This window comes from Trachypithecus francoisi, unplaced genomic scaffold, assembly GCF_009764315.1.
Source record: "Trachypithecus francoisi isolate TF-2019V2 unplaced genomic scaffold, Tfra_2.0 Lachesis_group10, whole genome shotgun sequence".
NCBI lineage: Eukaryota > Metazoa > Chordata > Mammalia > Primates > Cercopithecidae > Trachypithecus > Trachypithecus francoisi.
Genome location: NW_022681455.1, coordinates 98,186,120 through 98,213,253, shown reverse-complemented (window position 1 = coordinate 98,213,253; position 27,134 = coordinate 98,186,120). Strand labels below are relative to the sequence as shown.

At 56.9% G+C, this 27,134-nt stretch overlaps 2 protein-coding genes across 28 annotated transcripts in view; one reads left to right on the top strand and one right to left on the bottom strand.

Annotated features, from left to right (window-relative positions):
• Positions 1–3,175, top strand: part of KIFC3 (kinesin family member C3) — a 105,236-nt gene extending 102,061 nt beyond the window's left edge. For 14 of the 24 annotated variants that reach the window (XM_033218580.1, XM_033218588.1, XM_033218576.1 and 11 more), the window contains 5 exons: positions 167–296; positions 383–612; positions 951–1,085; positions 1,557–1,665; positions 1,770–1,971. In XM_033218580.1, coding sequence (XP_033074471.1) covers positions 167–296; positions 383–612; positions 951–1,085; positions 1,557–1,665; positions 1,770–1,951 — 786 coding nt within the window. In that variant the 3' untranslated portion in view covers positions 1,952–1,971. Of the gene's footprint in view, positions 1–166; positions 297–382; positions 613–950; positions 1,086–1,556; positions 1,666–1,769; positions 1,972–2,239; positions 2,267–2,481 lie in introns of those variants that run through there. The other 10 variants (XM_033218583.1, XM_033218579.1, XM_033218587.1 and 7 more) reach the window with 2 other exon arrangements.
• Positions 3,176–4,155: 980 nt separating this feature from the next.
• On the bottom strand, positions 4,156–25,740 carry KATNB1 (katanin regulatory subunit B1). Of its 4 annotated transcripts, none has more exons than XM_033218600.1 (20): positions 25,594–25,740; positions 24,173–24,478; positions 19,654–19,784; positions 16,999–17,116; positions 10,405–10,505; positions 10,027–10,068; positions 9,605–9,688; positions 9,275–9,390; positions 8,757–8,828; positions 8,429–8,579; positions 8,090–8,280; positions 7,838–7,968; positions 7,360–7,419; positions 6,389–6,456; positions 6,140–6,259; positions 5,884–6,033; positions 5,500–5,576; positions 5,351–5,425; positions 4,933–5,049; positions 4,156–4,591 (listed from the first exon to the last, which is right to left on the bottom strand). In XM_033218600.1, exons 2-20 carry the CDS (start codon positions 24,210–24,212, stop codon positions 4,459–4,461), a joined length of 1,977 nt encoding a protein of 658 aa, XP_033074491.1. In that variant the 5' UTR covers positions 24,213–24,478; positions 25,594–25,740; the 3' UTR covers positions 4,156–4,458. The 4 variants fall into 4 exon arrangements, with proteins under 4 accessions (XP_033074491.1, XP_033074494.1, XP_033074492.1 ...); XM_033218603.1 differs by having other exon boundaries at positions 7,369–7,419; XM_033218601.1 differs by having other exon boundaries at positions 25,332–25,595.
• Between the last annotated feature and the right edge of the window lie 1,394 nt (positions 25,741–27,134).

Here is a 27,134-nt window from a genome sequence, read left to right as displayed (position 1 = left end):
TCCTAAGCACGCACCCTTGGGCAAGTCCCTACGCCTCTCTGAGCCTCAGTTCCCTCATTTAAACTGCAGAGGGTGGTGCCACTCCTCACGGGTGCTTGGGGCCAGGTGACTCTGAGGACCCCATTCTCAACTCTGTGCCTCTGCCCTCCCGCTCCCAATCCCCCAGGTGTTTGAGTTTGGCCACACCAATCGCACGACGGAGTTCACCAACCTCAACGAGCACAGCTCCCGCTCGCATGCGCTGCTCATCGTGACGGTGCGAGGCATGGACTGCAGCACGGGCCTCCGCACCACGGGTGAGAGTGGCGGGCAGCCTGGCCTGAGGATCCCCACAACCACAAGGGGCACGGCAGGCCTGATCTGCTGGGTGCCCTCCCTGCAGGGAAGCTGAACCTGGTGGACTTGGCTGGCTCCGAGCGCGTGGGCAAGTCGGGGGCTGAGGGCAGCCGCCTGCGGGAGGCACAGCACATCAACAAGTCGCTGTCAGCTCTGGGGGACGTCATTGCTGCCCTGCGCTCCCGCCAGGGCCACGTGCCCTTCCGCAACTCCAAGCTCACCTACCTGCTGCAGGATTCACTTAGTGGTGACAGCAAGACCCTCATGGTGGTACAGGTGAGTGCCTTGGGTTAGGGCGGGCCAGTCCCTAGAGTGTACGGGCTGCGCTAGCAGCGAGACCCAGTGACCCCAGGCTGTGCAAAGGGACCCTTGTCTCAGCAGCTCCATAGTCAGCAACAGCCCCCAGCCCCAGACCTGGCCACACACACCCTGCGTAACTCCCAGTCCCTCCTCTCCACCTTTGACCATGCTACCTCTGCCACCTTGCCTGCCCTCCGACCCCATCTCAGTCCTCTCCAGGAAGCCTTCTGACATCCCCAGTTGTGAACTCCCTCTGGTGACCCTGCTGTCCCTCCAGCTGGCCTGGTTGGGCAGTGAGCTCTTGTGTCCCCTAGGTGTCCCCTGTGGAGAAGAACACTAGCGAGACGCTCTATTCCCTCAAGTTTGCTGAGCGGGTGCGCTCTGTGGAGCTGGGGCCTGGGCTACGCAGGGCAGAGCTTGGGTCCTGGTCGAGCCAGGAGCATCTAGAGGTACGGGGACTGTCACAGGCCTGGCTCAGGTGGCCCTGGGTCAGAGACTTTGGGTCATGGCAGGAGCCGGAACTGGGCGGGGACGTCCCGAAGCAGAGGGGGCGGGGAAGCTGCCGGAGGTGGGTGGAGCTATAGCTGGAACCCACAGCCAGGAGCCTCTTCAGTACAGGTAATTCTTCTTGGCCTCAGAGGTTCCTGTGGGGTGACCAGCTGGCCGTGGGGGTGGCACACAGTAGGTACTAGTTGTACCTAGCACACAGTGGTAACTAGTTGACTTCTTTACATGTATTATCTCGTTTAATTCTTGCCATAACTGTGAGGCTGGGGCACGAGCATCATGCCCATTTTGCAGATGAGGAAACTGGGTTGTTAGGAGGTTAGGAGGCAGGACAGGGGAGTAGAGAAAAGCACAGCGGGGTGGGGGGCCAGGGCAGCCGTGGCCCACGCCCACCCGCCCCTCCCTGCTGACAGTGGGAGCCGGCTTGTCAGACGCCACAGCCCTCAGCACGGGCCCACTCAGCCCCCAGCTCTGGGACCAGTAGCCGCCCTGGATCCATTCGGAGGAAGCTGCAGCCCTCGGGTGAGCCTGGAGTGAAAGTGTGGGTGGGGGAGTCTCCCCAGGATAATAGTCACCAGGCTGCCCTTACCTGGATTGGCTTTCTATTTTCTTTCCTTTTTAAAAAGTTCTTAAACTTCTCCAGAACCTGTTTTACAACCTCCCCTGCCCCCAGGCAGTCGTCAGGGCAGACAGTGCTGTGTTCCGTCTGCAGGTGGGAAATGGAAGGTCTGTGGGGAGGGGGCAGTGTAAGGAGACCCCAGCCTCCCAGCTTGGGGTGCTGACTCTACCCTGGGACCCTGCTCTCTGATGGTGGGCTGGCTGGGCCTGTGCAGTAAGCCCCCTCCAGAGCAGTCCCTGCATCCCCCTCCCTGCGCCTCAGCTGCCCTGGGGATAGAAAGGGCAGGGCTTGCCTACGTCCTAGGTGAGGAGTGAACCCCACCACAGGACCGGGATCCAGGACTCCAGCCCCTGTTTAGCCCAGATCATGGGAAGGGCTGGCCTGTCCTTAAGTCTAAAGGGGTAGCAGCAGCAGGGTCCTGTGGGATACTGGCCTGAGGCAGGCCCACCAGTGAGACTCCTGTCACTTTGATTTCAGCCTGACGGCTGGGGCTGCAGCCTCTAGGTGAGTGTGGGGCCAGTGGCCCATGGCTACCCACCTGCCTGCCCCCGTGGGTTGCAGGGCTGCGCTGGGACGTTCTGCTGCTCAGGGCTGGGTCTAGCCTCCGCTGGTGCTTGTCTGTGTGCTTCTGCTGGGTTCCCTCCTGCTCTTGGTGGCACCTATTGTGGGCTGCCGGTGGGCGAGTGGACAAGAGGCTGATGATCCTGGTGCCCTTGCAGGGAAGTCGCGGCCACTGCCTGTGTGACGGATGTGACCCTGCTGGGCCTGGAGCTGGGCCCCGAGGCCTCACTGGCCTGTTCCTGCTGCAGCGCCAGGACCCCCGGAGGTGGAGGCAAGAGTGAAGGCTCCTCTTCTGCCCCGTCTCCCCTCAGAGATGAGAAGCATGTTCAGAAGGAAACGGTGTCTCTCGGTTGTGGCTCTGGGTGCAAATTGCATGGGCGGAAAAGCGGGGGTGGCTGCTCTTCCTGGCGGGCCTGGGCTGTCAGTAAGCTGGGCCCCGTGAGGAGGGCAAGAGTGTGGAGGTGGGCGGGCCTCTCACCCAGGCTGCCCCAGCTCTCCTCAGCTTGCAGGACTGGCCAGCCCCCTCCTTAGTGGGTGGGCAAGGAGCCTCCTGGCAGGCCCAAGAACCATGCGGACTAGGGTGGGTTGGTGGCACCAAGGGCAGCCCTCCCCGCCCCTCTCCTTCAAGGAGGGTTCCCGCAGCTGGGGTGTGTACAGAGGCGCACGGCCTCCTGCCATGGGGCTGTGCCGTATTTATGGCTGACAGAGGCAGCCAGTGGGTGGGGGATTCTGCTGCTCCCTCACCTGCCTGGCTCACTGGTCTCTTGAATTTTCTTCCCTCTGAAATCCTATTTAAGAACTTTTGGAAGCTTAGCCATTTTTACTTATTAAAATAAAAGCCTTTTTACAAAGTATGGTCTGAAAAAGTTGGTCTGTGAGCCCCTCTTGGTCTGCTAAGGGGGATGGGGCACTGGCAGGTCCTGTGGACTCCTGTGCTGGCTGGTCACCCCACAGCCCTTCAGGATCTGTCCTCTAGGTCAATTAGGGACACGCGTCCTTAACAACTGGGGGGAGCCCGTGCTGTCCCACCCTGGGTCACTTTCTCTGTTTGTGGTCACAGTCACCTCATGCAGTGCCTACCATGTGCCCACAATAACTGACTGACCTCCCAACAGGGGCATCCCTCCATGTTACTGATGGGAAGGAAACTAAGGCTGGAGAGAGCTTCAAAGGCTCATTAAAGCCTTGCCCGAACCATGCTGGGCTTCCGGGTTACTGCTGGGCACCACCCACTGTCCATCCTGTGCCCACCCTTTGCTCTGGCCTTTTCCCTCTTCAGTGAACTGGCCAGAGGTCCGTGCCACCTTCCTCCAGTGCCGAGGACCCTGACCACTCCGGGGCAGGGCTGTACCTGGTCCCTGCCTTGGGAGCAGAAGGGGGCCCACCTGTCGCAGTGACCACAGAGCGGTGGACCCTTTCCCGCCAGCCAGTGCTGGGGGCTCCAGCAGGGAATGACAGCTGATCAGAGCCCTGCTCAGAAGAAGGGGCAGGTGCCTTCCAGTCCTGCCCCTGGAGGCATCCTGGGGGTGTCCATAAGACAGCTTGTGTGTGGCTGAGGTGGGGAGGACCGGCTGGTGGGGCCTACCCCTACCTAACCTCAACACCCAGTGGTGGAAGGGTGGTTGCCGCCTCCCTTTCCTACCCAGTCTGAACTGGCTGAACTGGTGCTGTCCCACAGGCCTGACTCTCTGCTGCCCCCTGCTGGCCACACGGCCCGGAGCCCCACCGCAGGGCTTGGAGGGGGTGTGGCCTCATCTCAGAAACGACGGGGCAGGCACTCCCGGGCCGCCGGGAGCCCTGTGGCCAGCAGAAAACATTCCCCGCAAGGAAACCTGGGAATAGTTACAAATTTAATAAAATTTGCCTTATAAATTACAGCAGCAGCCCCAGGGCTCAGTTCGCTGCCCCAAGAAGCAACAGTTGGGCAAAGCTGGGCAGCTATTGCTGGAGAGAGTTGTCTCAGAGTTCAGGGCTGTAGAGGTGGCCAGGGACCAGCGTCACCTCCTCCAGGACGGCCACAGGACAGCGGCAGAGGCCAGGCAGAGGCTCATGGGCCACTAGGCACACAAGGAACAGGAGTGGGGGTCTGAGGCCAGGCCCTGAGGGCAGCGAAGCGCCCCTGCCCACTGCGTTCCTCAGTCCAGACTGGCCATAAGCAGGTGCAGCTCGCGGAATGTACTGCCGTGGCGGCCGCTCAGGCCCGACTTGCTCTTGACCAGGCCACTGATGCTCTTGAGCTGCTTGTAGCAGAGCCGGCACTTGTGCAGCCTGTAGAGACGGCAATGCCTGAGGGGCCAGCTGGCACCACCACCACCCCAACCCCAGGGCCTTTGCTGTCCTAACTGCTCCAGCCCCTCCTCCCAGGGGAAGGCGGAGGCCCAGAAGGGAACTACCCAGGCCCTGCCAGGGATTGTGGGCACAGCCAGGCCATGGAGGAACCCAGCTCTGGCTAAGCCCACCCACGCCCTGAGCCATGGCCCCAGACCAACACACCCTCTGTACTCTGTCCTAACAGGACTGTCAGTAAGAGGGGCCAGGGCCTCCAGGCCTTTGACCCCTCACCTGTTGTGGCACCCCTGCCCCCAACACACGTGCCGCCTGGCCCTCACCTCTCCTCCCTACTGATATCCACACCCACGGAGGGAGGGGCTGCCAGCATGTCCGTGATGAGGGGCAGAAACCGCTGCAGGATCAGCTTCAGGGAGGTGCAGCCCGTCTGGACGTAGCTTCAGGGGGAGATGGATGAAGTCACAGATGGACTCAGGGCCACAGACAGAAAGAGAAACAGCGAGGAACAAAGGAGGAGAGGGGCAGACACAGACACAGACACACACACACACACACACACGCACGCACACACACACGCCTGTTTCCACTCCCACCTCTGGACCGTTGAGGGGCAGCAATGCTTCACAGCCAGCTCACAGGAACACCCAGGCTCTTGGGGGGCCTTCCCATGGTCCAGGAGGAGGCTCCTTACCTCTTCCCTCCCCCTGCCTGAGGCAGGCACGGCTTCCCCACACGCACCTCTCATATTTGCTCTGCAGAAGCTTCTCGATCTGTGGCAGCACCGTGGTGCACAGGTCCAGCTTCCACAGGGAGCTAGGAGAGGCCAGGACATGTTGCCATCAGCCCAGCCCTGCCTCTCCACCCACTCCCCCTCGGCAGCCACTTACGCTTTCTGGTTGACGATGTTCAGGAGGTCCACCACCACCGACAGGTCGTTGATGGCCACAGCGGAGTCCACCGACGTCTGTGCAAACAGAGCAGCGTCAGGGCAGGGGCAGGGGGGAACAGTGTGGCCTTGTGAGGGTGAGGGTGGGGGCACGAACGTGAATGTGAGTGTGCTGGAGGGGCTGTGGGTGTTTACAGCACTGCACCTAACGCAGTGAGTGTAAGGCCAGGCATTAAACAGGTGCTCACTAAACGGCAGCCGTGATGATGACGATAGGATGGCCTATCCCACATGGGTGGCCTCTTCTTGTTCTGCCTCAAGCCTGGGCAGGCAGGTGGCAGGGGCAGGGGGCGAGATGAGGCCCTGGGTGAGGGTGGGCGCTTGCCTTGATGTCGCCCGTGGTCCACACAGCCCGCACGGTGTCCAGGTTCTTGTGGCGGCTGGTGAGCACCACACACATGGTGTCGTGGCCTTTGCGGATCTGTGACATGGCATCCTCGTCCACCAGCTCAGCCTGCTGGGGGATCTTCACGGCCTGTGTGGGATGGGCACCCAGATGCTGCCATGGGAAGAGCCGGCAGCAAAGCTCTGCTCTCCACCCACAGACCTCCACCCATGCCTCACACTGGGCTCCCACTCACGGGCAGGAAGTCGGAGGCCTTCAGCCCGATGGGCTCATTCCGGGTGGCAGGGATGATGGCAGGCTCAGCCTTGGGTGCAGGTGTGGAAGCAACCGCTGGGGGCCGGGGCAGGACCTCCGGCTGAAACGGGTGTGAAGCTCAGTGGGTGCCAGCCTGGGGCCTCCCTCTCTGCCTCCCAACACGAGGGACCCCCAACCCTGGGTCAGGACCCTCTCTAGGCCCCACACCATGCTCCCTCCATGGACGTACGTTTGGCACTGGGAACTGCACATCCATGGCAGAGCTGGGCTTTGCTGCCTCCTTTGCTGTGGCTGCATCTGGAGGCAAAAGGAAAAGATGACTGGGTCCGGCCAGAAGGGCCTCAGGGCGGAGCTCTGGGCAACATCGCAATGGGGACGGAGCAGGAGCGTGGGGAGGCGGCAGGCCAGTAGCATGGGGGCTCCAGACCTGGGGGCAGGTCTGGACCTGCCTCCTCCCTCTCCCCGAACTCAATCTTAAGTCTGCCTGTGGGTGGGACCCGGGGGCTCTAGGATGTGGCTGTCCTGTCCCTTCACTGGCATGTATGTGGAGGGGGCTGGGATAAGTGACTGGCAAGATGGAAGTGGAGCCTCCTAGGAAACCCAGCCTCCAGAAGACGGCAAGGACGGTCCCTGAGGGAAGGCCAGGTGGAGGGCAGGGGTACTCTGTAGGACAGGGGGCCCCACACTTGCCCCTTCTCCAACCACAACGCAGATCATATTTTCTCCCTTCTTAATCCAAACCCCAGCTGAGGCCTTGTGGGCCTGACCTCTTGCTGGGACTCACCCCAGCTCCCCGCCTCTCAGCTCCCTTCCTGCCAGAAGCGCTCCCCTCTCCCTCTTCTTGCCGGCCCCCAGGCCTCAGCAGTTGCTGGACCTCCTGAGAGCCTCCCGATCATCCCATCTACAGCAGACCCCATCTAAGGCGGGCCCCCAGTGACTCCTCTCCATCCTCCACAGCCCGAGTGCCCCTGGCAGGCCCGCCTGTGTGGTGGTGTCTATGTCTGTCCCCCACACACCAGGGCACAGGCTCCTTGGGAGGCACTGTCAGTCTTGCAGGGACCCAGCACATAACAGGTGGAGGGCAGAGACCCAGTGGGAGAGGCTGTGGGTCGTGTCCTGAGAGGGGAGGTTCCAGGGAAGGGGCTTGTCCGGAGGGCTCACAGGGAGAGAAGATGAGAGACCTTAGGAAACCGGGCTCACCCAACTCACCGTCCTCTGGGGGTGCAGGGAAGGGCTCACTTCTCCGGGGTGGTGTCCGACCTGCAGAGGAAAGAGGTCCCTGGCTGTGAGCGCTCCTGGCCAGGCCACCTGGGACCCAGGGCCCTGTCAGAGTGCGGGGGACAGAGGGTAGCTCCCAGGCATGCGGCTGCAGACTGTGGACCCTGCTCTTGGTCCCAGGAACCCTCAGTCCTGCCCCTCCCAGCCCACTTGTCCCTGGCAGGGCAGGGACTGAGACCCTGAGCAGCTGCTGGGCCGCTGCTGGGGAGTGCCCAGGGCCCCCTCTCAGTTCCATCAGAGCACAGCCTGGCCCAGGGAACATGAGGACAGGGCGTGGAACCCAGGTTGGGTTAGGAAGAAGCTAAAGGGACGTAGAGCCACAGCAGGCCATCCTGGAAGGACCCTCAGCCTCCCTTTCACCGATGGGGATGCTGGGCTGGGGGTGGGAGCCCGGCCTCACTGATGCTGTTCTTGGGCTGAAAGATCTCGTTGTAGTCCTCGGCGTTCTGGATCTCCGCGCGGGACTCGCGCTCGTCCCGGTCATCCTCGCTGCTGGGGCTGCGGCGCTCGCTCTCTGAGTTCTGCTTCACCCTGGGGGCATGAGGCCAAGCCCAAAGGAAGCAGGTGCCCTGTAAGGCCCAGGGCTGGAACTCCAAGGCTTCCCCTATGACAGGCCCTCTCCTGTGCCCCCTAAGGCCCCCCACGCCCTCACCTCTGAGGCTTGCTGCAGGTTGTGCTGGGCCGCTCGTAGATGCGCCGGAGCGGGGCACTGGGGTTGGGTGGTGGCTGTGCCAGGGGCCGGTGGTCCTGCACAGGGTCCCGGGCCACCGTGCCAGTCCTGGTGACACGTGTCAGATCCACCACGTAGGAGGAGACGTTGCTCTGGGAGAAGGCCACACCTATCTGCAGGAAGCAGAGAGGTGGGGCTAGGCCTGTGAGCTGAGGGGGCAAAATCCCAGCCCCAGTGTGGGGGTAGGAGGAAGGGCCTGGGCTGGAGGGAGGCGGGTGGCCCCGTGGGAGTGGGGGGCGGTGGGTGCCATGGCTGTCTCACCAACTGGTCATTGCAGATGGCCAGGTCGGCCACCTTGCCCCAGTTGACGAGGACCACATCAAAGCACCGCTCAGGTTCCCAGCCGTAGACACGCAGCGAGTCCTGGCAGCCGCTGTACAGGCAGCAGCCGTCGGGGTTGAACAGGACACTCCTGGGCCAGGCGAGACATGGCTGTGGGTCCTGTGGCACCCAGCCTGGTCCCCACCCCGAGGAACCCAGAGAGCCCGGGGCAAGGAGGGCACAGCAGCGGAGATGGGAAAGGCCCACCCACAGCCACACTCCGCTGCCTGGGAGAAGCGCTGGGCCGCCCACCCCACAGCCTGCGTACCTGACAGGCCCAGGCTCCCCTTCGATGCAGCTCACCACCTGGAACTTCTCTAGGTCCCAGAAACGGATTGTCCTGCAAAGGTAGCCAGGCTGTGCTGCCAAGCCTATGCCCCTGGGAAGCCAGCTTCTCTCCAGAAACCTACCCCCAGGGCAGGGCCACCAGGAGCAACGTCTGGGGCAGAGCTGGCCCTGACTTTGCAAGGGGGAGGCTGGGCCCAATGGCCCTGGCCCCAGGGTTGGCCCCAACAGCCATCAGCCTCCCTGCCCTATGGGGCCCCGCTAGGTGCCTTGGGTCCCAACCTGCCCATGAAGCCATAGACCTGGGACACTGAGGCCAGGGAACCAGAGCCAGGTGAGATGGACCAGGGTCCAGTCCTGGCTGGGCTGAAATCCAATTCAGTCTATACAGGATCATCAGGCATATAACAGCCCAGACAGTGACAGACCGAGAGCAGAGACGCGCAGAGGGCAAGGTGGTAAAGGACAGCAGTCACGAACAACTCGCCCGCTCCTCCTCACCTGTCAGAGCTGCCGGAGGCCAGGAGGTACTCGTTGGGGTGAAACTCGACCACATTGACAGGCCCCGTGTGACCAGGGAACTCAGACATCATCTTGCCAGCAGTGAGATCCCAGAGCTGGAGGCAGGGCAGGGAGGAGGTCAGGGCGACCAGGCATCTTGGCTACCCACCCTCTCTCTAATCCAGGCCAAGCTTTTTATCCACAAGCTACTTCCACTCGGGATAGGCTTGGGACATGTGAGCCTGATCAGGAGGGAGGTGAGGACTCAGCCTGGTGTGATCAGCAGCCCCCAGCCTCCAGCCCCCCGGCCCAGGTCAGGCTGGGAGCTACCTTCACGGTGTGGTCATCTGCGGCTGACGCCAACCACTTCCCATCGGGGCTGAACCGGAGACACCGCACGGCCTGGCTGTGCCCCTGAGGGAGGACACAGCATGAGCTCGCCCTGGGATCCTGGGCCCAACAGACCCCTCCCTGCCTCCTCACTCCTATGGGACCCCTTCTATGTAACGACACCGGTTACCCGCCTGGTTCTGTGTGGAGCAGTTTGATGAACGTGGCTCTAGGGGATTCATGGAGAGCCAGGGGATCCAGGTGGGCCACCCATGGCACTCCTGCTCGGCTCCAGATCCATGTTTTATGTTCTCACTCATGGGGGACAGCCGTCCCCTCCATACCCTGCCGGGGTCTGGGCACCACGCCACACTCAATGCCTGCAAGGTGCTCATGGAGTCACTGACAGAGCGCATCCTTACCCTGTATCGGAAGACACAGCCTTTCCTCCTGATGTCCCAGAGCTGTAGGGGTGAGAGAAGCAAAGGGCCAGAGTCAGGAGAGGTCATGACTGAGGCCCAGAGCCACGACTGGAGGAAGGTGTGTGGCCGTGAGCAGAGGGCGGGACACAGGCTTCTCTAGGTTGTTACTCCCCACGGTAACAAGGACAGAAACTGCTCACTAAGCTGGCATTCTGAGCAGAAACGTCTGGCAGATGCCTGCCACCCACTTTCCCTAGGATGATGCAGATGTGGCTGCAGAAAGGGAAGAGGTCCCCTCAGCGGGCATCCAGCACTGAGGGCCGGGCCGGTCCTGCCGCAGGCCCAGCAGGAGACACGGGGCATGGACCGGCCTCTCACCTTGATGTTCGTGTCCTGGGAACCGGAGGCTACGAACTCGCCGTACGGGTGGAAATCCAGGCTGCAGATGTTGGCTTTGTGTCCCATGAGTGTGCGAAGAACTAACAAGAAGGAAAGCAGAGACAGTGGCTAAGAGGCAAATGAGAAGGCTGGCAGAGGAAGGGCTGCTGTGGGGATTTGTGTGTGCGCTTTTGGATTAACTGCACAGAAAACAGAACAGAAAAATAGAACAATGACACGTATTTTTAAAACAGGAGGAAATAATCAAGGGTCCCACCACCCTAACAATGAATTTTCTTTTCTTTTCTTTTTTTTTTTTTTTTTTTTGAGGAGTCTTGCTTTGTCGCCCAGGCTGGAGTGCAATGGTGCAATCTTGGCTCACTGCAACCTCCGCCTCCTGGGTTCAAGCAATTCTCCTGCCTCAGCCTCCCAAGTAGCTGGGATTACAAGCATGTGCCACAACACCCAGCTAAGTTTTTTATAGTTTTGGTAGAGATGGGTTTCACCGTGTTGGCTGGGCTGGTCTCCTGACCTCAAGTAATCCACCCGCCTTGGCCTCCCAAAGTGCTGGTATTACAGGCGTGAGCCAGTGCGTCCAGTCGACAACTAATTTTCCTATATTTCTCTTGAGAGATGACAGCCCTGTGTTACCTCAAGTCTGCAGAAATTGTACCGCACTCTCCCCAAAGACTGTGCCCCAGTGGCAGCAGAGCCAGGGATCCACCACACTCAGTTCAGGCCCTATGGGCATGCAGCTTATGGTTTGCAGGGCGCTGAACCCCACCCAAGACAGCGCAAGGAGAGAGAGAGACCAGGAGAGGTTCAAGCTGGGAGAGAAACAGCTTGGTTGGAAAGAGAAATCCAGGAAGGCTTTATGGAGGAGGTGGTATTTGAGTAGATGTCAGTGGGTGGAGGATAAGGGATGCACTGTTAGGTAGATGGAGGTGATAGGCAAAGGCCCTAAGGAGGGCAAGGGGAGGGCATGGCTGGGGTGGCCCTGGTACACACACCAGTCTTCTTGGGTGACCCCTGTCCATGGGATCTTGAGGATGTTTGTGAGGACACACTGAGGAGCAGTGAGAACTGAGAGGATACTGGGAGGACACGTGAGGACCAAAGAACCCCCGGGGTGGGGCCTGATCGCCTCCCGCTGCCCTAGGAACCACATCTCCCATCCTTTCCTTGAAGGTTTTGCAGGCATCTCCATGGCCAGGAGCGGCCCAGCCTGGAGGCAAACCTTGTGTGTTTCAGGGTGTCTTCCAGCACCACTCAAATTTGTCTCATGTTTCCTGCTTTTGGAAAGATTTATAATTCACTATCTGAACAAAACTGACCATCCTGAGTGGCGGGGCCAGGAAATGTGGGAGTCCAGCCATTCTTAGTTTTGAACCAAGGTGCAATAGGGTGCCTTGTGAGGTGATGAGCTCTCTGTCAGAGGAGGTATTCAAGATTCCATATATAACACTTTACTCCAGAGTCGAGATCCAAGCACTGGGTGAATTAAATGAACTCTACTGTATGATCTTCTCTACCCCCAAAGTCAGGATGTGGGCTGTGGCGTCAGACAGTACTGGGATCAGCCTTGGCTCCAATCCTCACTGGTGGTGTGACCCTGGCCAATCACATACTGTCTCTGGGCCTCACGTTGGGTCACAGAATGGAGTAAACAAACAGACATAAAGTGCTTAGCATGGGCTCTGCACATGGTAAGTGCTCAATAAATGCCAGTCGTAATTAGTCCCATTCACATGTCTTCCTGCACAAGGCCTGCCTTCTGCTCTTGGCTGTCCCGCAAGCTGGGCCTTCTCTCCTCCTCCCCAGGCCTCAGTGCCCCTCTGCAGCTGGCCCTGTCTGGCACTGGAGCTGGGTCTGGACACTTTCACATCCCTCTGGAGTCTGTCGAATGCATATCCAATTCACCTGCACCAGAATCTCTGCAGCTGTCCCTCCTTGCTCCGTGTAGCTATCAGGTGCTGCTGGGGGCTGGGCATTGCCTCCTGGCCAAGGAGGCCACGCTAGCTCCTGCTCCAGTCCACACCCACTCCCAGCCCACTCAGCCTGGATCCCACAGCAAGGCTTCCAAAATTCTGCCCTGCCTGGAGAGGATGTGGAGGAGTCCCACCCTGTGTGGGCTGGCAGCATGAAGTGCCGGCCGCCCTTCTGTGGGATCCCGTGGGATCCCCTGCGCTGAGCCACCCTCGCCCTCTGGCTGCGCTGTGGAAAGCAGGCAGGACCACATTCTTCTGGCCTGACTCCTGTCCTTGCTCTTCTATCCCACGAAGGCCTCTGATGCCCACATTCAATCATGGGATCTAGGAACTGCAGAGTGGAGGGGCCTCCAGGGTCTGTCTGCCCCACACAGGAACCCCCATGGCCTCCTAGCTGAGCACATCCTTAGCCTACATCTGAGCCCTCCAGTGATGGGTGGCCTTCCAAGGCAACCGATATGAGAGGCAGCTCTCTCTCTTTCTCCCTCTCTCTCTATTTTTTAAATAGAGACAGGCGTCTCCTTTTGTTGCCCAGGTTAGTCTTAAACTCATGGCCTCAAGTGATCCTCCTGCCTCGGCCTCCCAAAGTGCTGAGATTACAGGTGTGAGCCACCATGCCAGTGGAGCAGCTCTCTTTGGAACCTTTCTACACCTGGGGCCTCCATTTGCCTGTCTGTCACTGTCACCCGAGCTCTTGCAAGTGGGGGTGGAGGAGGCCGGAGGTCTTAGCTCTACCTGCTATGCTGAAGGCAAGTTTCTCTTCCATTCAATGGCACAACAGAGAGCACTGGGATGGGATTCCTGATGCCAGGATTCAAGTCCCAGGCTCTGCTGCCTGCAACTACCAGGGCTTTCCTAAGTTTGGTGCCCTCCCTGGGCCTCCATTTGCCCATCTGTCAACCTGGCTGTCCATCAGAATCACCTGGAAGCTTATTAAAATCCAGATCCTGGGCCCACCCCAGTACTGAGTCGGGTTCTCTGAGGGTGGAGTCTGGGCCGTGAGTTTGTAATAAGCTCCTTGTGGAGGAGCCAGCCCTGGCTGTCCAGGGCCCAGGAATCCAGCAGTCTTTATTTTTCATTTCTCAGCCACTTCAAGGAATTCCTCACATTTCCCTTATGAGCAAAACAATTGTGGCTGAGAAAGCCTGGACAGGGGGCACGGCGCCCTTGGTTTCTCTCTTCTGTCTCTTGTTCTTCAGTGAATACTGAATGGCTGGTGCCCACCCGCTGGGATTCAGGTCCAGGGAGCTGCCCGCCTTCTGCCTGAGCCTTCCCACCTTCTCCATTAGAGCCCAGCCATCCTGGACTCGCTCCTCCCTGGCCTGCTTGAGTTCAGTGACACCCAAGCACAGCATGCCCTGGTGTGACCAGGCAGTGTGATCACGTGCCGAGACGCAAAGCCTGCAGTCCTGTTTGTTATCAAAGAGGTCCTGGGGCTCTTTTGTTCTTAAACTGACCATCACTGGGTGCATCTTTATTGAGTACCACCTACACAGAAAGCCCACTGTTCCTGAGCAAAGGGAACCTTGCCACTGTGTATGTGTGGCTCATGGCTGCTGCCCTGCTGCCAACATAGAGCACAAACCAAGGAGAGGCCCAGAAGAATCTTGAAGTCTCAGCCGGGCCAGAGGGGCTCTCTTCTGGAAAAAGCAGCCTCGGCAAAATCCACATTGCTGCTTCCTCTCTAGGGCTTCAGGTAGGTGGCCTCCTGCCTGGCACGTGGGATGATCCAACCAAGGCTGTCAAAAAGCATCAGGCAATCCAGGCACGGTGGCTTATGCCAGTAATCCCAGCACTTTGGGAGGTTGAAGAGGGCAGATCACCTGAGGTCAGGAGTTCAAGACCAGCCTGGTCAACATGGAGAAACCCCATCTCTACTAAAAATATAAAAATTAGTGGGGCATGGTGGTCTGTGCCTATAGTACCAGCTACTCAGGAGGCTGAGGCAGGAGAATCACTTGAACCTGGGAGACAAGAGGTTGCAGTGAGCTGAGACTGCACCACTGCACTCCAGCTTGGGTGACAGAGCAAGACTCTGACTCAAAAAAAAAAAAAAAAGAAAGAAAAGAAAAGCATCAGGCAAACAGGTCTCATTTGGACCTCACAGTGCTGGCCTGCATGGTATTCTGAAACAAATGTTGAGTGAGCTGTCAACATTTTTAAATGGGTGAATTCCACATGAATTTCCAGATTTCCAGCCTCTCTTGAAAAATCTGTAGAGCTGGCACCACCTGCCAAGGCACCGAGGCACAGCACAGGAGCAGTGGGCGAGACTCTCCACTCAGCCCAGAACTGAGGGCATGAGTTTCCAGACCACAACCGCAAGAAACCAGCGATGACCTAGCACAGGGTGGAAACAGACCCACCCCAAGGCTCATCACACCACAACACTGGGACAAAGACCCTAAAAGCCTGCGGAGACAGAGAGAAAGAAAAGAAAAGAGAGAGAGAGAGGAAAGAAAAGAGAGAACGTGGAATGAAGCCAGTCCCCTGTGAAGGATCTGGGATTAGAACAGCACCAGCCCCTCCCAATAGCAACCCTAGAACCTAAAAGGCAGAAGAGCTGCACCTTCCAAATTCTGAGGGCGATATTTTATTGCCAACATAGAACTCTACACTCAAACTCATAAAACAAACACAAAAGCAAATGATGGGGGTAGAGGCCGGGCGCGGTGGCTCAAGCCTGTAATCCCAGCACTTTGGGAGGCCGAGACGGGTGGATCACGAGGTCACGAGGTTAGGAGATCGAGACCATCCTGGCTAACACGGTGAAACCCCGTCTCTACTAAAAAATACAAAAAAACTAGCCGGGCGAGGTGGCGGGCGCCTGTAGTCCCAGCTACGCCGGAGTCTGAGGCAGGAGAATAGCGTGAACCCGGGAGGTGGAGCTTGCAGCGAGCTGAGATCCGGCCACTGCACTCCAGCCTGGGCAACAGAGCAAGACTCCGTCTCAAAAAAAAAAAAAAAAAAATGGGGGTAGCATAAAGTCATTTTTAGCCATGGAAGGTCTCCAAAACTATGCCTTCCCAGCACCCTTTCTCAGTAAGCTACAAAAGAATGTGCTCCATCAAAAAGAGGGAGAAAACCAAGAAAGGTGGCGGGGTGGGACCAGGAACAGCAGATGAGAGAATTCCCCGGAGAAGAGACACGGAGGCCCAGGATGACAGCCGGGCTGCCGGCCGCTAGGACCAGAGGAGAGGCTCTGAGAAAAGGCGCCTGGATTATGGCATGGGTTTCAAAGAAATAGGAGGAGCTTTACTCTTCTGGCAGAGAATCTGGGGATATATGAGTAATACAGACATAGAAAACACACAGATTAAAAAAGAAAAAAGAACAACTATTAACTCCAGGGAAACCAAGTTATTAAAAAGAAACAGTCAGCGGTAAATGACACTTACGCGTCCTTACGTTATAAACACCGCTTATTGAGATGGTGCTACTGGGAGGGTGGGAGGAGAAACACGAGCGATAGGGCTGGGGGTGGTGCCACGAGAGAGCTACATTTTCATCCTCCACAGTAGGAAGAGAATAATGTGCTAACTTTTTTTTTGAGATGGAGTTTTGCTCTTGTTGCCCAGGCTACAGTGCAATGGTGCGATCTCAGCTCACCACAACCCCCACCTCCTGCCACCTCCTGGGTTCAGGTGATTCTCCTGCCTCAGCCTCCCAAGTAGCTGGGATTATAGGCATGTGCCACCATACCCAGCTAATTTTGTATTTTTAGTACAGATGGGGTTTCTCCACGTTGGTCAGGTTGGTCTTGAACTCCCAACCTCAGGTGATCTGCCTGCCTCAGCCTCCCAAAGTGCTGGGATTATAGGCGTGAGCCACTGCGCCTGGCCACGATGTTTTTTAAATAAGAAAATAAAGAAACTGTGGTATAACCATGTGGTCTAGAAAGGTGGAGGCGATCAGCAAAGCGCAGACGAAAGCACAGAACGTTTCGGCTCTTGGAGAATGGGAAGGAGTGGGGCAGAAGTTTCCTCTTTCCATTGGAATTAATTGTAGAACTACTGGTATTTGAGGTTTTAAATTTTAGGCTATGTACAGCTTCCATACAGATGAAAACTAAATTAAAACAGAGCACAAGCAAACAGATCTGGCCATTCCAGGCTGCCTGATGGCACCAGGGAGCCAAGGCAGAGTGGGAACCACCTGGAGTCGGGGTACAAGCTCCCCGGTTCTTCACAGATGTCCCACACAGCCACCTCACTCATTCACGTGACCTGCAGGGCCCCTGGCCACATGTGACGTCCCTCTAGGTTCTAAATACACACACACACACACACAGATGCAGACACACACACATCCAAACACACACACATCCAAACACACACACACACACACACACCTGCGCATCCCCCAACCCACACAATGGTTCATGCAGACATTTTCCGGCAGGCCCTCAGTGCCAGCTGCTAGAGGCAGCAGTGCATGTCAATGCCAGGCTAATGGGGGTGGAGTGGGTGCCACACTGCCCGGTTAGTGCTCCAGGAGCAAAGCAGCCAACCTAGTCCAGGCAGGCTTCCTGGAGGAAGTGGCACAACTGCAGAGCCTGAAGACTAAGGCAGGTGCGCGTGCACAGGTGGCAAGCTCGGAGGCCTACTTTTGGCAGCTTCCAGGTCCCAGACACGGATGGAGCCCGACTGGGAGCCAGCCACGATGAGCTCCTCGGGGGTGTTGAGGCGGACGCTCTCCACTGGGGACGTGTGGCCCGTCAGGCTCTGTGGAGAGAGGGCAGCAGCTTCAGGACACTGCTGAACAGACCCCCGCAGTTGCCGCCCTGAATTCCAGGTCCCCCGGAAACGCTTCAGCGAGAAGTGGCTAAGGCAGGAGAGGGCACCCCATGGGGCCACAGCAGAGCCCTCCTGCAGGCCCTTTCTGAGCAGCTACTCCTCTCGGCCTCAGCTCTCAGGGCTAAAAGTGGACAAACCCCAGTCATCCCCCCACCACCTCCCTCTTCCTCGCTGTGCTTCTGACATGGGTGTCACCTGCAGAAATGGCCCTGGGCCTCTCAGAGGGGAGTGACTGGCCAAGATAAAGGGATGCTGTCCCTTCGGCCCTAAGTCAAGCAACCCGCCCCTGCTCTATTCCCCTCTTCACTCTGCCCCACACAAGCCCCTCAGCGAGGAAAGCCACAGCAGAACCAAGGCCTGCCTGGTCCCGGGCACAAATCTTGCACCTCTGGAACCCCGGGCTCTCCCCGACTGCTCATCCCCATGGAAAGGAGAGGGCTGTGGGGTTGGAGGAGGGTGGAAGACTTTTCACTGTGGACCGTCTATCTTTTGGATGTTGAGAGGAATAAGTGTATCCCATACTCAAAAACAAACAAAAATAAATCCAAGTGGACGGCCTGCAGGGGGAGAGCGTGCACAGAAACCCCAAGGAGAGAGAGATCCCGGCAGGCTGGAGGCACTGTAAGGCCTGGGAGGCTGGTGTGTGTGAGCCAGGGCAGCAGCCCAGGGCGAGACCGGCTGGGGCCTGACAGCTGTACCTGGCATTCAAAGACAAGCCTGCAGGCCAGGCCCCAGACGGTTGGCCCCGTTTCTCTGGGGGTCGTGGCATGTCCTATTTTTGGTCAGTCATTGGTGATGCTTTTTCAGCTTGTGTATGCTACTACTTTGGCATTTCGGGGGGGGTAGAAAAACACATTTGAACCCTAAAAACAAAGTAAAACAAAACATTTCAATTCATCTTTACTGACCCCTGGCACCCTTGCTGAGGCTGGGGTGGATCTCAGTTCTACCCCTGGATCTCAGAAAAACAGAGGTGATTAAGTTTCTACTAAGAAATTCATCCTTTGCCATATTCTTTTTTTTTTTTTTTGAGATGGAATCTCGCTCTGTCACCCAGGCTGAAGTGCAGTGGCACAGTCTCGGCTCACTGCAACCTCCGTCTCCCGGGTTCAAGCAACTCTACTGCCTCAGCCTCCTGAGTAGCTGGGGACTACAGGTGCCTGCCACCACGCCCGGCTAATTTTTGTGTTTTTAGTAGAGACGTGATTTCACCATGTTGGCCAGACTGGTCTCAAACCCCTGACCTCAGTTGATCCACCCGCCTCGGCCTCCCAAAATGCTGGGATTACAGGTGTGAGCCGCTGTGCCTGTCCTATTTTTCTTTATTTCACCAAGAGTCAAAACAATGATACTTCCCTGATTGGCAAGGGATGGGGGGTGGGGCATGGAGGAAAGAGCAGGTTCCGATGCTGCTGGTGAGAATGTAAAATGATTTCTGGAGGGCAATTTGGCAAACTGTTTTGAAAGCTTTAACAAAAGCACACACCCTTGGATTGAATGCAATGATCACGGATCTGCTCAAGGATCTAGGTGGCTGAGGATGTTCACCACAGGGTGGTTTAGCGGAGCCGAAAAAAAGCCGGAAACAACCTCCATGCTGATAACAGGGTGTGGCTAAGATAATTACAGCTCATCCCTACAATGGAACACCATTAAGTCATTCAAAATTATGTTGTAAAAGAATACTTGTTGACACAGGCAAATCCTTACAACATTGTTATTTTTAAAAATCAGACTGCACAAGAGTGGCAGTGTATTTTTATTTGTGTGTGTGTGCTTGTATGAGTATTTGCATGTATACATGTGTACATGCATGTACAAGTGTGTACACATGTGCATGTACACGTATACGTATCTGTCTCAGCATCTAGAAGGACTCAGCCCAAAACGCCAACTGTGGTGGCCTTTGGATAAAAGAACTATATGTAATTCATTTTGTGTTTTCTCCTTTATGTGCTCCTATCTGGTAAACAGTTTCTAGCATTGAACGTAGCTGCATAAATAGTGGGGAGATGCTATTTAAGAACTCGCTTCCTAACTAGCTCCAGTCAGGTCCCCTCAAATCCTCGTTGGGGAATGAAGGCTGGGAATGAATTAAAATAAACGCCCACATGTTGCTGCCAGGCAGGCAGATGGGCAGGTGGGAGGGGAGGGGTATAAGTCTTTTGGCTCAACCACAGGCCCCGAGCTTATTTTAACCTTCTCACGCAGCCTGCCTGGAGTTCTTAATAGTACCACAGGCAGGTGACTCCCTCACTCCTGAGGGCTGGCCACTGTCCCAGCCACGCTGGGCTGTCCTGGACCTCACTGAGCCACACCTCCTCCACCCCTGGGCTGGGCCCCAGTGGATGGGGGCCCTGGGCTCAAGAGAGCCTGAGAAGCTGCTCATTCTTCAGCCTCCAACCCCTGTCCCTGTCCCCTCCCCAGGCCCTTGTCCTGACCCCCTGCTGGCTGTCGGGGCTTACCATGATGCAGTTGGGCTTGTTGATGGACCACAGGTTGACACGGCAGTCATCCCCGCCTGTAGCCAGCAGCCGCCCGGAGGCTTTGCCCAGCACCAGTGAGGACACATTGCTGGCATGTGCGACAATCTCTTCTACACAGGGAAGGAAAGGGAGAGGCCATCAGGGGGGCCCGATGTGGCCTTGTGAAGGAGGGGTGACCCTGCTCGGCTACCCGCTCCAGAACCTGAAGCCCAGTGGAAGGCTCTGCCTCCTTCAGCTCCCGCGTTGGTGCCCACCATGAGCTGTAGGACCAGCAGACAGGGCAGGGCATGGGCCTGAGATGGAAATCACTGTTTCTCAACTTTCATCATGCCTGTCCTTCTTACCTTTAGACTTCACGATTGTCTTCCTGTTTCTGCACATCACTTGGTAATATTGACTAGTTAAACTCAATTTTAAAAATTGACTTGCTATTTTTTATTAGCTTGGTCTTAGGCCATATCCATGAAATTACAAGTTTGATATACTCATGATACTCTTTCTATGATACAAAAAGGAAAACAGTTATTAAAATTTAAAAAAAATTGACCCATGCACTGCCTATGCACCTCTCAGCTGCTGCTTATGTGGACATGCAAACCCTGCTTTGGAGAACACGCTCTAAGAACAACTGAAGTCACCTCTAGACAAGCTGCCCCCAGGTGAGCCTGCACGGGGCTGTGGCTCAGATTCAGAATCATGGATCAGGTTCTGGTCTGAGGTCTGCGATCTGCTATTGCGTGGCCTTGGCTACCAGGTCACCTGTCCTCTGAGGGCCTGGCTCCTCATCTGGAAAGTGGGGATACCCATGGTGCCTGCTCACACCTGATGCTGAGGACTCCCTGAGAGCGTGCCTGCGTGCTGCTTAGTAGCAGGTGAGGGCTCCGTGACGTTGGGCAGGCTCGGGGCTAGTCACCATGAGAGAATGGGCATGGGGGCCCGGGCGGGCACCGGAGCGTGGGCTTCATGAGGAGAGGGCAGGAGGCAACAGACTGAGCAGCCGGGGTGGGGGTGAGGGCTGACCACACAGAGGAGGAAGCCATGAAGACAGCCCAAGGTCCCTGGCCTGGTCAGTGGAGATGGCAGGCATGAGCCTCAGAGGGCTCTACAGGGAGCAAAGCACAGGCAGGGAACCAAGAGGCAGCCAGAGCCTCGGAGCCCATCCCTGTGCAAGCTCCTTCTGGAAAGAAAGAAGAAAAAAGACAGTTCTCCCTACACAGGCCAGGGGAAAACCCCAAGGTACTGACGCCCCGAGGCACCCGGGAGGCCAGCGTGGGTGACGCCAAGGAAAAGGGTGTTGCCGCCACAGTGCTCCAGAGGCTCCTCCTACACCCCAGCTCCAACTCCACCCTGCTTGGATGTCTCTGCTGTGGACTTCAGACCACAAGGAGGTTGGGAAACTGGGTCCACGGAAGCTGCTTGCCAGAAAGCCGGGCTCCAAGGGGCCACCAGGAATGCCCAGGGGACAAGTCGCAGGCTCAATCTCACCGATGACACCATGCCTCCTGGCCCAGCCAGGGCAGAGCTGGCACAGGCAGCAGCACCAGCAAGGGCGAGGGTTCCCTGTGGGCCCAAACCTGGGCCAGGGCACCGGGGAAATTGCCGTGGGGATCCCAGGGAGCTGGGCCCCACTTTAGTCCCATCTCAACGAGAGCCTTCTGTCCTCTGGACACTGTGGGGACAGAAACCTGGGGAGTCCAGCCACAGACATGTGTCTGTTCAAGAGTTTCCACCCAACCCGGAAAGAGGGTAAAGCACCTTCTCCCTGGCATTCTGTGCCCGAGCCTGGCATCCTCTCCGTGGAGGCACTGCCCACTCCCCCTGGCCTACCTGGAGGGCTCTGTCTATCCCCTGGCCCTCACTCTTCCCAGGGAAAGTGTCTGGCTGGGCCCCACCTCATTGGGCCTCAGGACTGCTGCCCCTGGAGACAGTCATTCATTCATAATATCAATATTTCCTGGGTGCCCACTCTAGGCCTTGCACAAAATATGCCCCAGTGTGATCAGACGGTGGTGGGGGCGGGAGACTGAGCTGGCAAAACCACAGACTTTGGGGAGAGAAGAATTTAGAAGTTGGGCCCTTCTTGAGGAGCCCACATCACTCCCCTCTAAGCAGCCTGACCAGGGACTGACTGGAGCCCAAGGAGGGCGGGCAGAGGGGCAGGGACACAGCACAGGCACCTGCAAAGGAGGCACGGGGCACCACCCCGAGAGCTCCTCCTTCATCCTGGCTTGAAGGACAGCAACCAACAGCCCAGGCCGAATACTTGATTTTCATACAAAAAATGAAAAATAAAAATCCTCAGTGTCTACTGGCAGGCCAAGCTCTGGGAGCACATACAACCTGGGCCCCACATCCAGCCAAAGCTGGGGAACACGGTGTGGTAAGGGCTGAGGATCCACATCCCAGATGCAAGATACAAAGTACTAGGTTTCAACGACCTCATGTGGGCCACGCACCTCTGATCTTCACCAGACCCTGGAGCCACAAGGAGCCAGAGGTCATGTGGCCCTGGGCTCTTCAGAGTTGATTTCCGTGGACACCACCATGCACAGGAAATCAGCAGCAGCAGCAGATGCCCAACACGCCTGATCTCATTACCTCCTGCTCGCACACTCTGATGGCTTGGCCTTGCCTTTAAGATAAAGCCACGGCAGCCTCAGGAGGGCTGGGGCCCTGTGGACACGTGCTCCTGCGAACTCACTAGGTCTGTGCGGCCCCATGTTCCTCCTGCTGCTGTGCCACTGCCCACAGCCTCCCTTGAGTCCTTCCAATACGCCGAGCCTCCTGCCTCAGGGCCTTTGCGCTTGCTGTTCAAGCAACCTGCAGTATTCCCAACCCACCCCCTACCCCACCCCCGAGTTAACTAATTCAGCTTTCAACTAGAGGAGACACAGAGGGATACGGTTATCCAGTTCCTGCCTGTTGCTCTCCCCAGGCTCTGAGCTCCCACTGTACAGAGACCTTGACGACTTTGTTGCCCAGTGGCTCCCCAGTGCCTAGCTCTGGGGAAAGGCCAGCTGTTGAAGGGATGAATATGTAATCCCAATAATGACAAAGTTACTCTGACCAAAGTGTGCCCTCCTTGGGAACCATAACAGGGTTCTCCCAGAGCCCTAGAGCTTTGGGGAACAACATGAAAATGGCCCAAACCTCTCACTTTACAAACAAGGAAACAGAGGCCCTGCAAAGAACTTTGCCCAGAGTCTTATGGTTAAATTCATGGTTAAAAAGTGTAGAGTCTTGGCCAGGTGTGGTGGCTCACACCTGTCATCCCAGCACTTTGGGAGGCCGAAGCAGGTGGATCACCTGAGGTCAGGAGTTCGAAACCAGCCTGGCCAACATGGTGAAACCCTGTCTCTACTAAAAATACAAAAATTAGCTGGGTGTGGTGGTGGGTGCCTGTGATCCCAGCTACTTGGGAGGCTGAGGCAGGACAATCGCACGAACCCGGGAGGCAGAGGTTGCAGTGAGCTGAGATCGTACCACTGTACTCCAGCCTGGGCAACAGTGAGAGTCTGTCTCAAAAAGAAGCAAGTATGGAGTCTTGTCCCAGCTCCTGAAAACCAGCCCAGGGACAGCTGGCAGCAGACAGTGACCAGGTGGAGCGCACAAAAGCTATGCCAACCAGTTACGATAGAGGTGCCAACGTGTACGGGAATTCTCAAACTCTGATCTGGGCATGCTTGGGATCCTCGAGATCCTTTCGGGGGGTCTGAGAAGACAAAAGGATTTTCACAATAACACTAAGATGGCATCTGCCTTTATGCACTCTCATTTGCTCACAAGCATATGGTGGAGTTTCCCAGAACATCACTAGAGGCCTATATGATTATATACTCTTGTTTGAAAGTGTCTCAGTATCAACTTCTAACATGGTAAATATTGACAGATATATAAATCCAACAAACAAAAGCACTCTGGGGTCCTCAATAATTGTTAAGAGTATGAAGTCTTTAGATGAAAGAGTCTAGAACCGCTTGTTCAGGACAATGGTGGAAGTGGGCAGTGCCCATCAGTTACAGTCCAAGCCCTGTCTGCAACCCTCTGCCCATCCCTTCTCGCTCCCACTCCTTCCCCCATCCTGGGCCCAAGATGCTTTTATCTGACTGGGGAAGTTTGACTTGTGAGATAGATGTCTGAGAATGCTGTGAACATCTTTCAAGATTTCTCACCCCACTGTCAGCCTAACTGGAAATGCTGTGCTAAGTGCTTTAGGATGTTCATCTTGTCACTTGAATTTCACAGCAACCATAGAATGCAGGCGTCATCTCATTGTATAGACAAGAAAACTGAGCCTCAGAGAGGTTAAGTCACCTGCCCAGTGTCACCCAGCTAAGAAGTGCCACAGTCATGATTTACATCGTGGTCTATTTTACTCCAAAGTCCAGGAGTCTCCTCCTGTGCCAAGAACAGGAAACAAAGCTGTAGGTTCAGGCCTCCCAGCAACAAGCAGCTAACAGAATAAATGGGGTGATAAAGAAAAATGAAAACCACTCACGCAACTTCCAGGCTGTCTTCGTGACCACAGGGGTGGCCATCCTTCAGCTGGCTGGCCACCTGAAGCCCCACCCACAAAACAAACTGTGCTTTCCTCGTGGGGTGGGGGTGGATCCCCCCCAGATCCACCAATCAAGTTGGCAGAGAGTTCCCACACATCCAGGCAGGGAGAATGCCTCGTCTTCTGGCTGTGGGCTGCCTCGTGGTTCCAAATCACCCACAGCAGCAACAGCAGCAGCCTGTGCACACCTGTCACGATCCTGGATCATGGGATGTTAGGCTTGAGCCATCTCAGCTCAGTACCAGGCTGCAATACAAACAGAGGTGATGTCATGTTAGAAAATGCTTGGTAAGAGCTATTGCTACCTGGATCACCAAGGCCACTTGATAAAGACTGGCACCCACCAAAGCCACAAGAGCCAGAAGCAAATTGGGTTTGGGAATCTGCAGAGGGGGCACCTCAGGTAGGGTGATTTGGAACACAAGGAAAAAGAAACTCCTCCCAGAGACCAGGATAATGAGATGCAGCTCTGTTCCGGGATGCTGGCTGCCTAAAGTGCAGCAGCCAGCCGCAGTGGGGCGGAGAAGACCACGTGTCTGCAATTCACATAGATTTCCCGAGAGTCGTTTTTGTCTGACGTGTGGGATGTGGGGGAGTGGAGTCAGAAGCTAAGCTTATGGGCCTAGGAAAGGCATCCCAGAGACGGCCACTGAAGTCCTCCCTGGAAAGAATCTCGAAGACGACCCTGATGGCCCAACTCCCCAGCTCCTGGCAAGGGAACCGCTCCTGCTCCCTGAGATTCCCAAGGACAGAGCTAGGAACTAGGCCTCCGGTCTGGGCGTGAGTGGCTATGACTCCTCAACTCTGAAAGGCCACCTCATGGGGTCTCCTACCTCCTTCCCACAGCCACTTCACCTCTTTCCCATGAGCCCGCTCCCCTCCGTCCCCTTTCTCCGGGGTCCCCGGGTCTGCCTCTCTAGTCCTCCGTTCACATCCCCTTTTCTCCCTGTTCCCTGAGTCTCCCACTCATGCACATCGTGCCTCCCGAGCTCCCTCACGTGGCCCCTGCCTCGCCAGACTCCCGTTACTGCCCTTTCCCATATGTTCCCGGGGTCTCCCATTCATTCATTCTCCTGCTTCTCTTCTCCCTATTCATTACCCGTCCTTCATGCAGACCTCCAGCTCTGCTTCCGGCCTCCCTGGGTTTTGCCCCTCGGGCCTCGACCCCGACCCCTCTGGTCCGGGGACGGGGGCAGGTACCTCGGCCTCGGCTGATCCTCCCAACCCTCTGCTTGCGGAGTATGGGCTCTAGTCTCCCCACGCCCAGGGCTCTCTGCCCGCAAGCCCGGCCAGCCCCGCCTGGTTCGGCCCAGCCCAGGGCCCACCGTCCCCTCGCCACCTCGTTCCCTTGCCCACTCCACCTGCAGCTGCAGCTCCGGAGGCCGAGGCTCTGCGCCAGGCGCGACCCCCACTTGCCTCCATCCCCTGCCCTGATTGGTCGCTGCTTGACAACCGACCCTCACAACAAAACCTCCGGCTCAGAGCCCCGCCCACCTCGCCTCCCGCACCAATCAGCTGCCGCAGGCGCTCCGCCTCCTGCCAGGACTGACCAATGGAAGCAGGCGCTTCTGCCGCTTTTCCTAAGTACCCGCCCTCTTTTCCTAAATCGGACTAATCAAGAGGAAGGAGCGTTCAAGAGCCGCCCTTTGGCCTCTGATAAACCAATGCAAGCTGCTTTTTCCTTAGTCCCGCCTCCGTCTCAAGTTTCCCTTTCCTTTCCGTTTCCTTCCTCGAACCTAACTTGTGTCTGAAAACTTTTGAGAGCCGCCCTCCAATGGCGGCTGCGCCAATGGCTTGAGCAACCGTCCTGGATTGACCAATCAGAGCCCGCATTATTGGAAACCAATTACAAGATAGCCAATGGGAAGGAGACTTCGGGGGCAGTTTGAAGCCGCAGGCCTTCCATCTTGGAGTGGGGCAAAACCTAGGGAGGCCTTAGTCGGCATTTTGCCGAAGCTCTTCATCCTTCCCTTTGCCTCCTCATTCTTCCCTTTGCCTGCAGATGGTACCCAGTGGCAGGAGGACTTTGTCCCTGTTCTTTGATCCGGACGCCAGCATGAATCCCCCACGGAAGGTCTAGAAGGAAACAGCCTGATTCCGGAGCCGAGGCAGGCGCTGAGCCCTGGAGCACTGCCCACGCAGCCACTGCCTCGGCTAATAGATGCTTGGGCAAGGGGTGCACCCTGAGGGGCCGCAATCAGGGAATCGGAGAAAGGCCGGCTTTGTGACACGTTGGGCGGGGTGGGCTCAGGGAAGCGCCGTAACCCTTCTCGACTCAGGGCCTCTCGCGTGGCCGCTTAGGAGGGACTCGGCCCCGCAGCCGCCTCTTCCTGTTGCCCAGAGGTTGGCCCGGGCACCCAGAGCTCCTCGAACCTCGCCATTCGGCCTCCAGCCTCTCACCTCAGGTCAGGGCTCCTTGGGTTCACATGACGCTCACTACAACCCTAAGGGGTAGGAATTCCTGTTCCCATTTACAGATGAGGAAACTGAGGCCCAGGTTAAGATGCTTGCAAAAAACCACACGGTCAGAAAGTAATAGCCCCAGAATTCGAACCCTTGTTCTGAAAGCCGAAGCATGGGGGAGTCCCCACTCTGCCTTCTGGGTTCAAACGATTCTCCTGCTTCAGCCTCCCGCGTAACTGGAACCACAGGCGCCTGCCACCATGCCTGGGTAAGGCTAGCTTTTGTATTTTTAGTGGAGACGGGGTTTCTCCATGTTGGCCAGGCTGGTCTTGAACTCCTGACCTTAGATGATACACCCGCCTCAGCCTCCCAAAGTGCTGGGATTACAGGCGTGAGTCACCGCAAGGCACCTTTAAAAGATTAGAATAACATCGGATCAAAGCTGTCTAGTCTGTAGTTCCCCTTAACTTTTGTATTATAAAAAAAACTAAATAGAGAA

Excerpts from the sequence above, each read along its gene's own strand:
- KATNB1 (XM_033218600.1), bottom strand. The coding sequence starts at position 24,212 with ATGGCCACCCCTGTGGTCACGAAGACAGCCTGGAAGTTGC. Across the intron at positions 7,420-7,837 it reads TCAGCCCAAGAACAGCATCA|GTCGGACACCACCCCGGAGA; the intron begins GTGAGGCCGGGC and ends TTTCCTCTGCAG. Across the intron at positions 6,034-6,139 it reads AGGCCTCCGACTTCCTGCCC|GCCGTGAAGATCCCCCAGCA; the intron begins GTGAGTGGGAGC and ends CATCCCACACAG.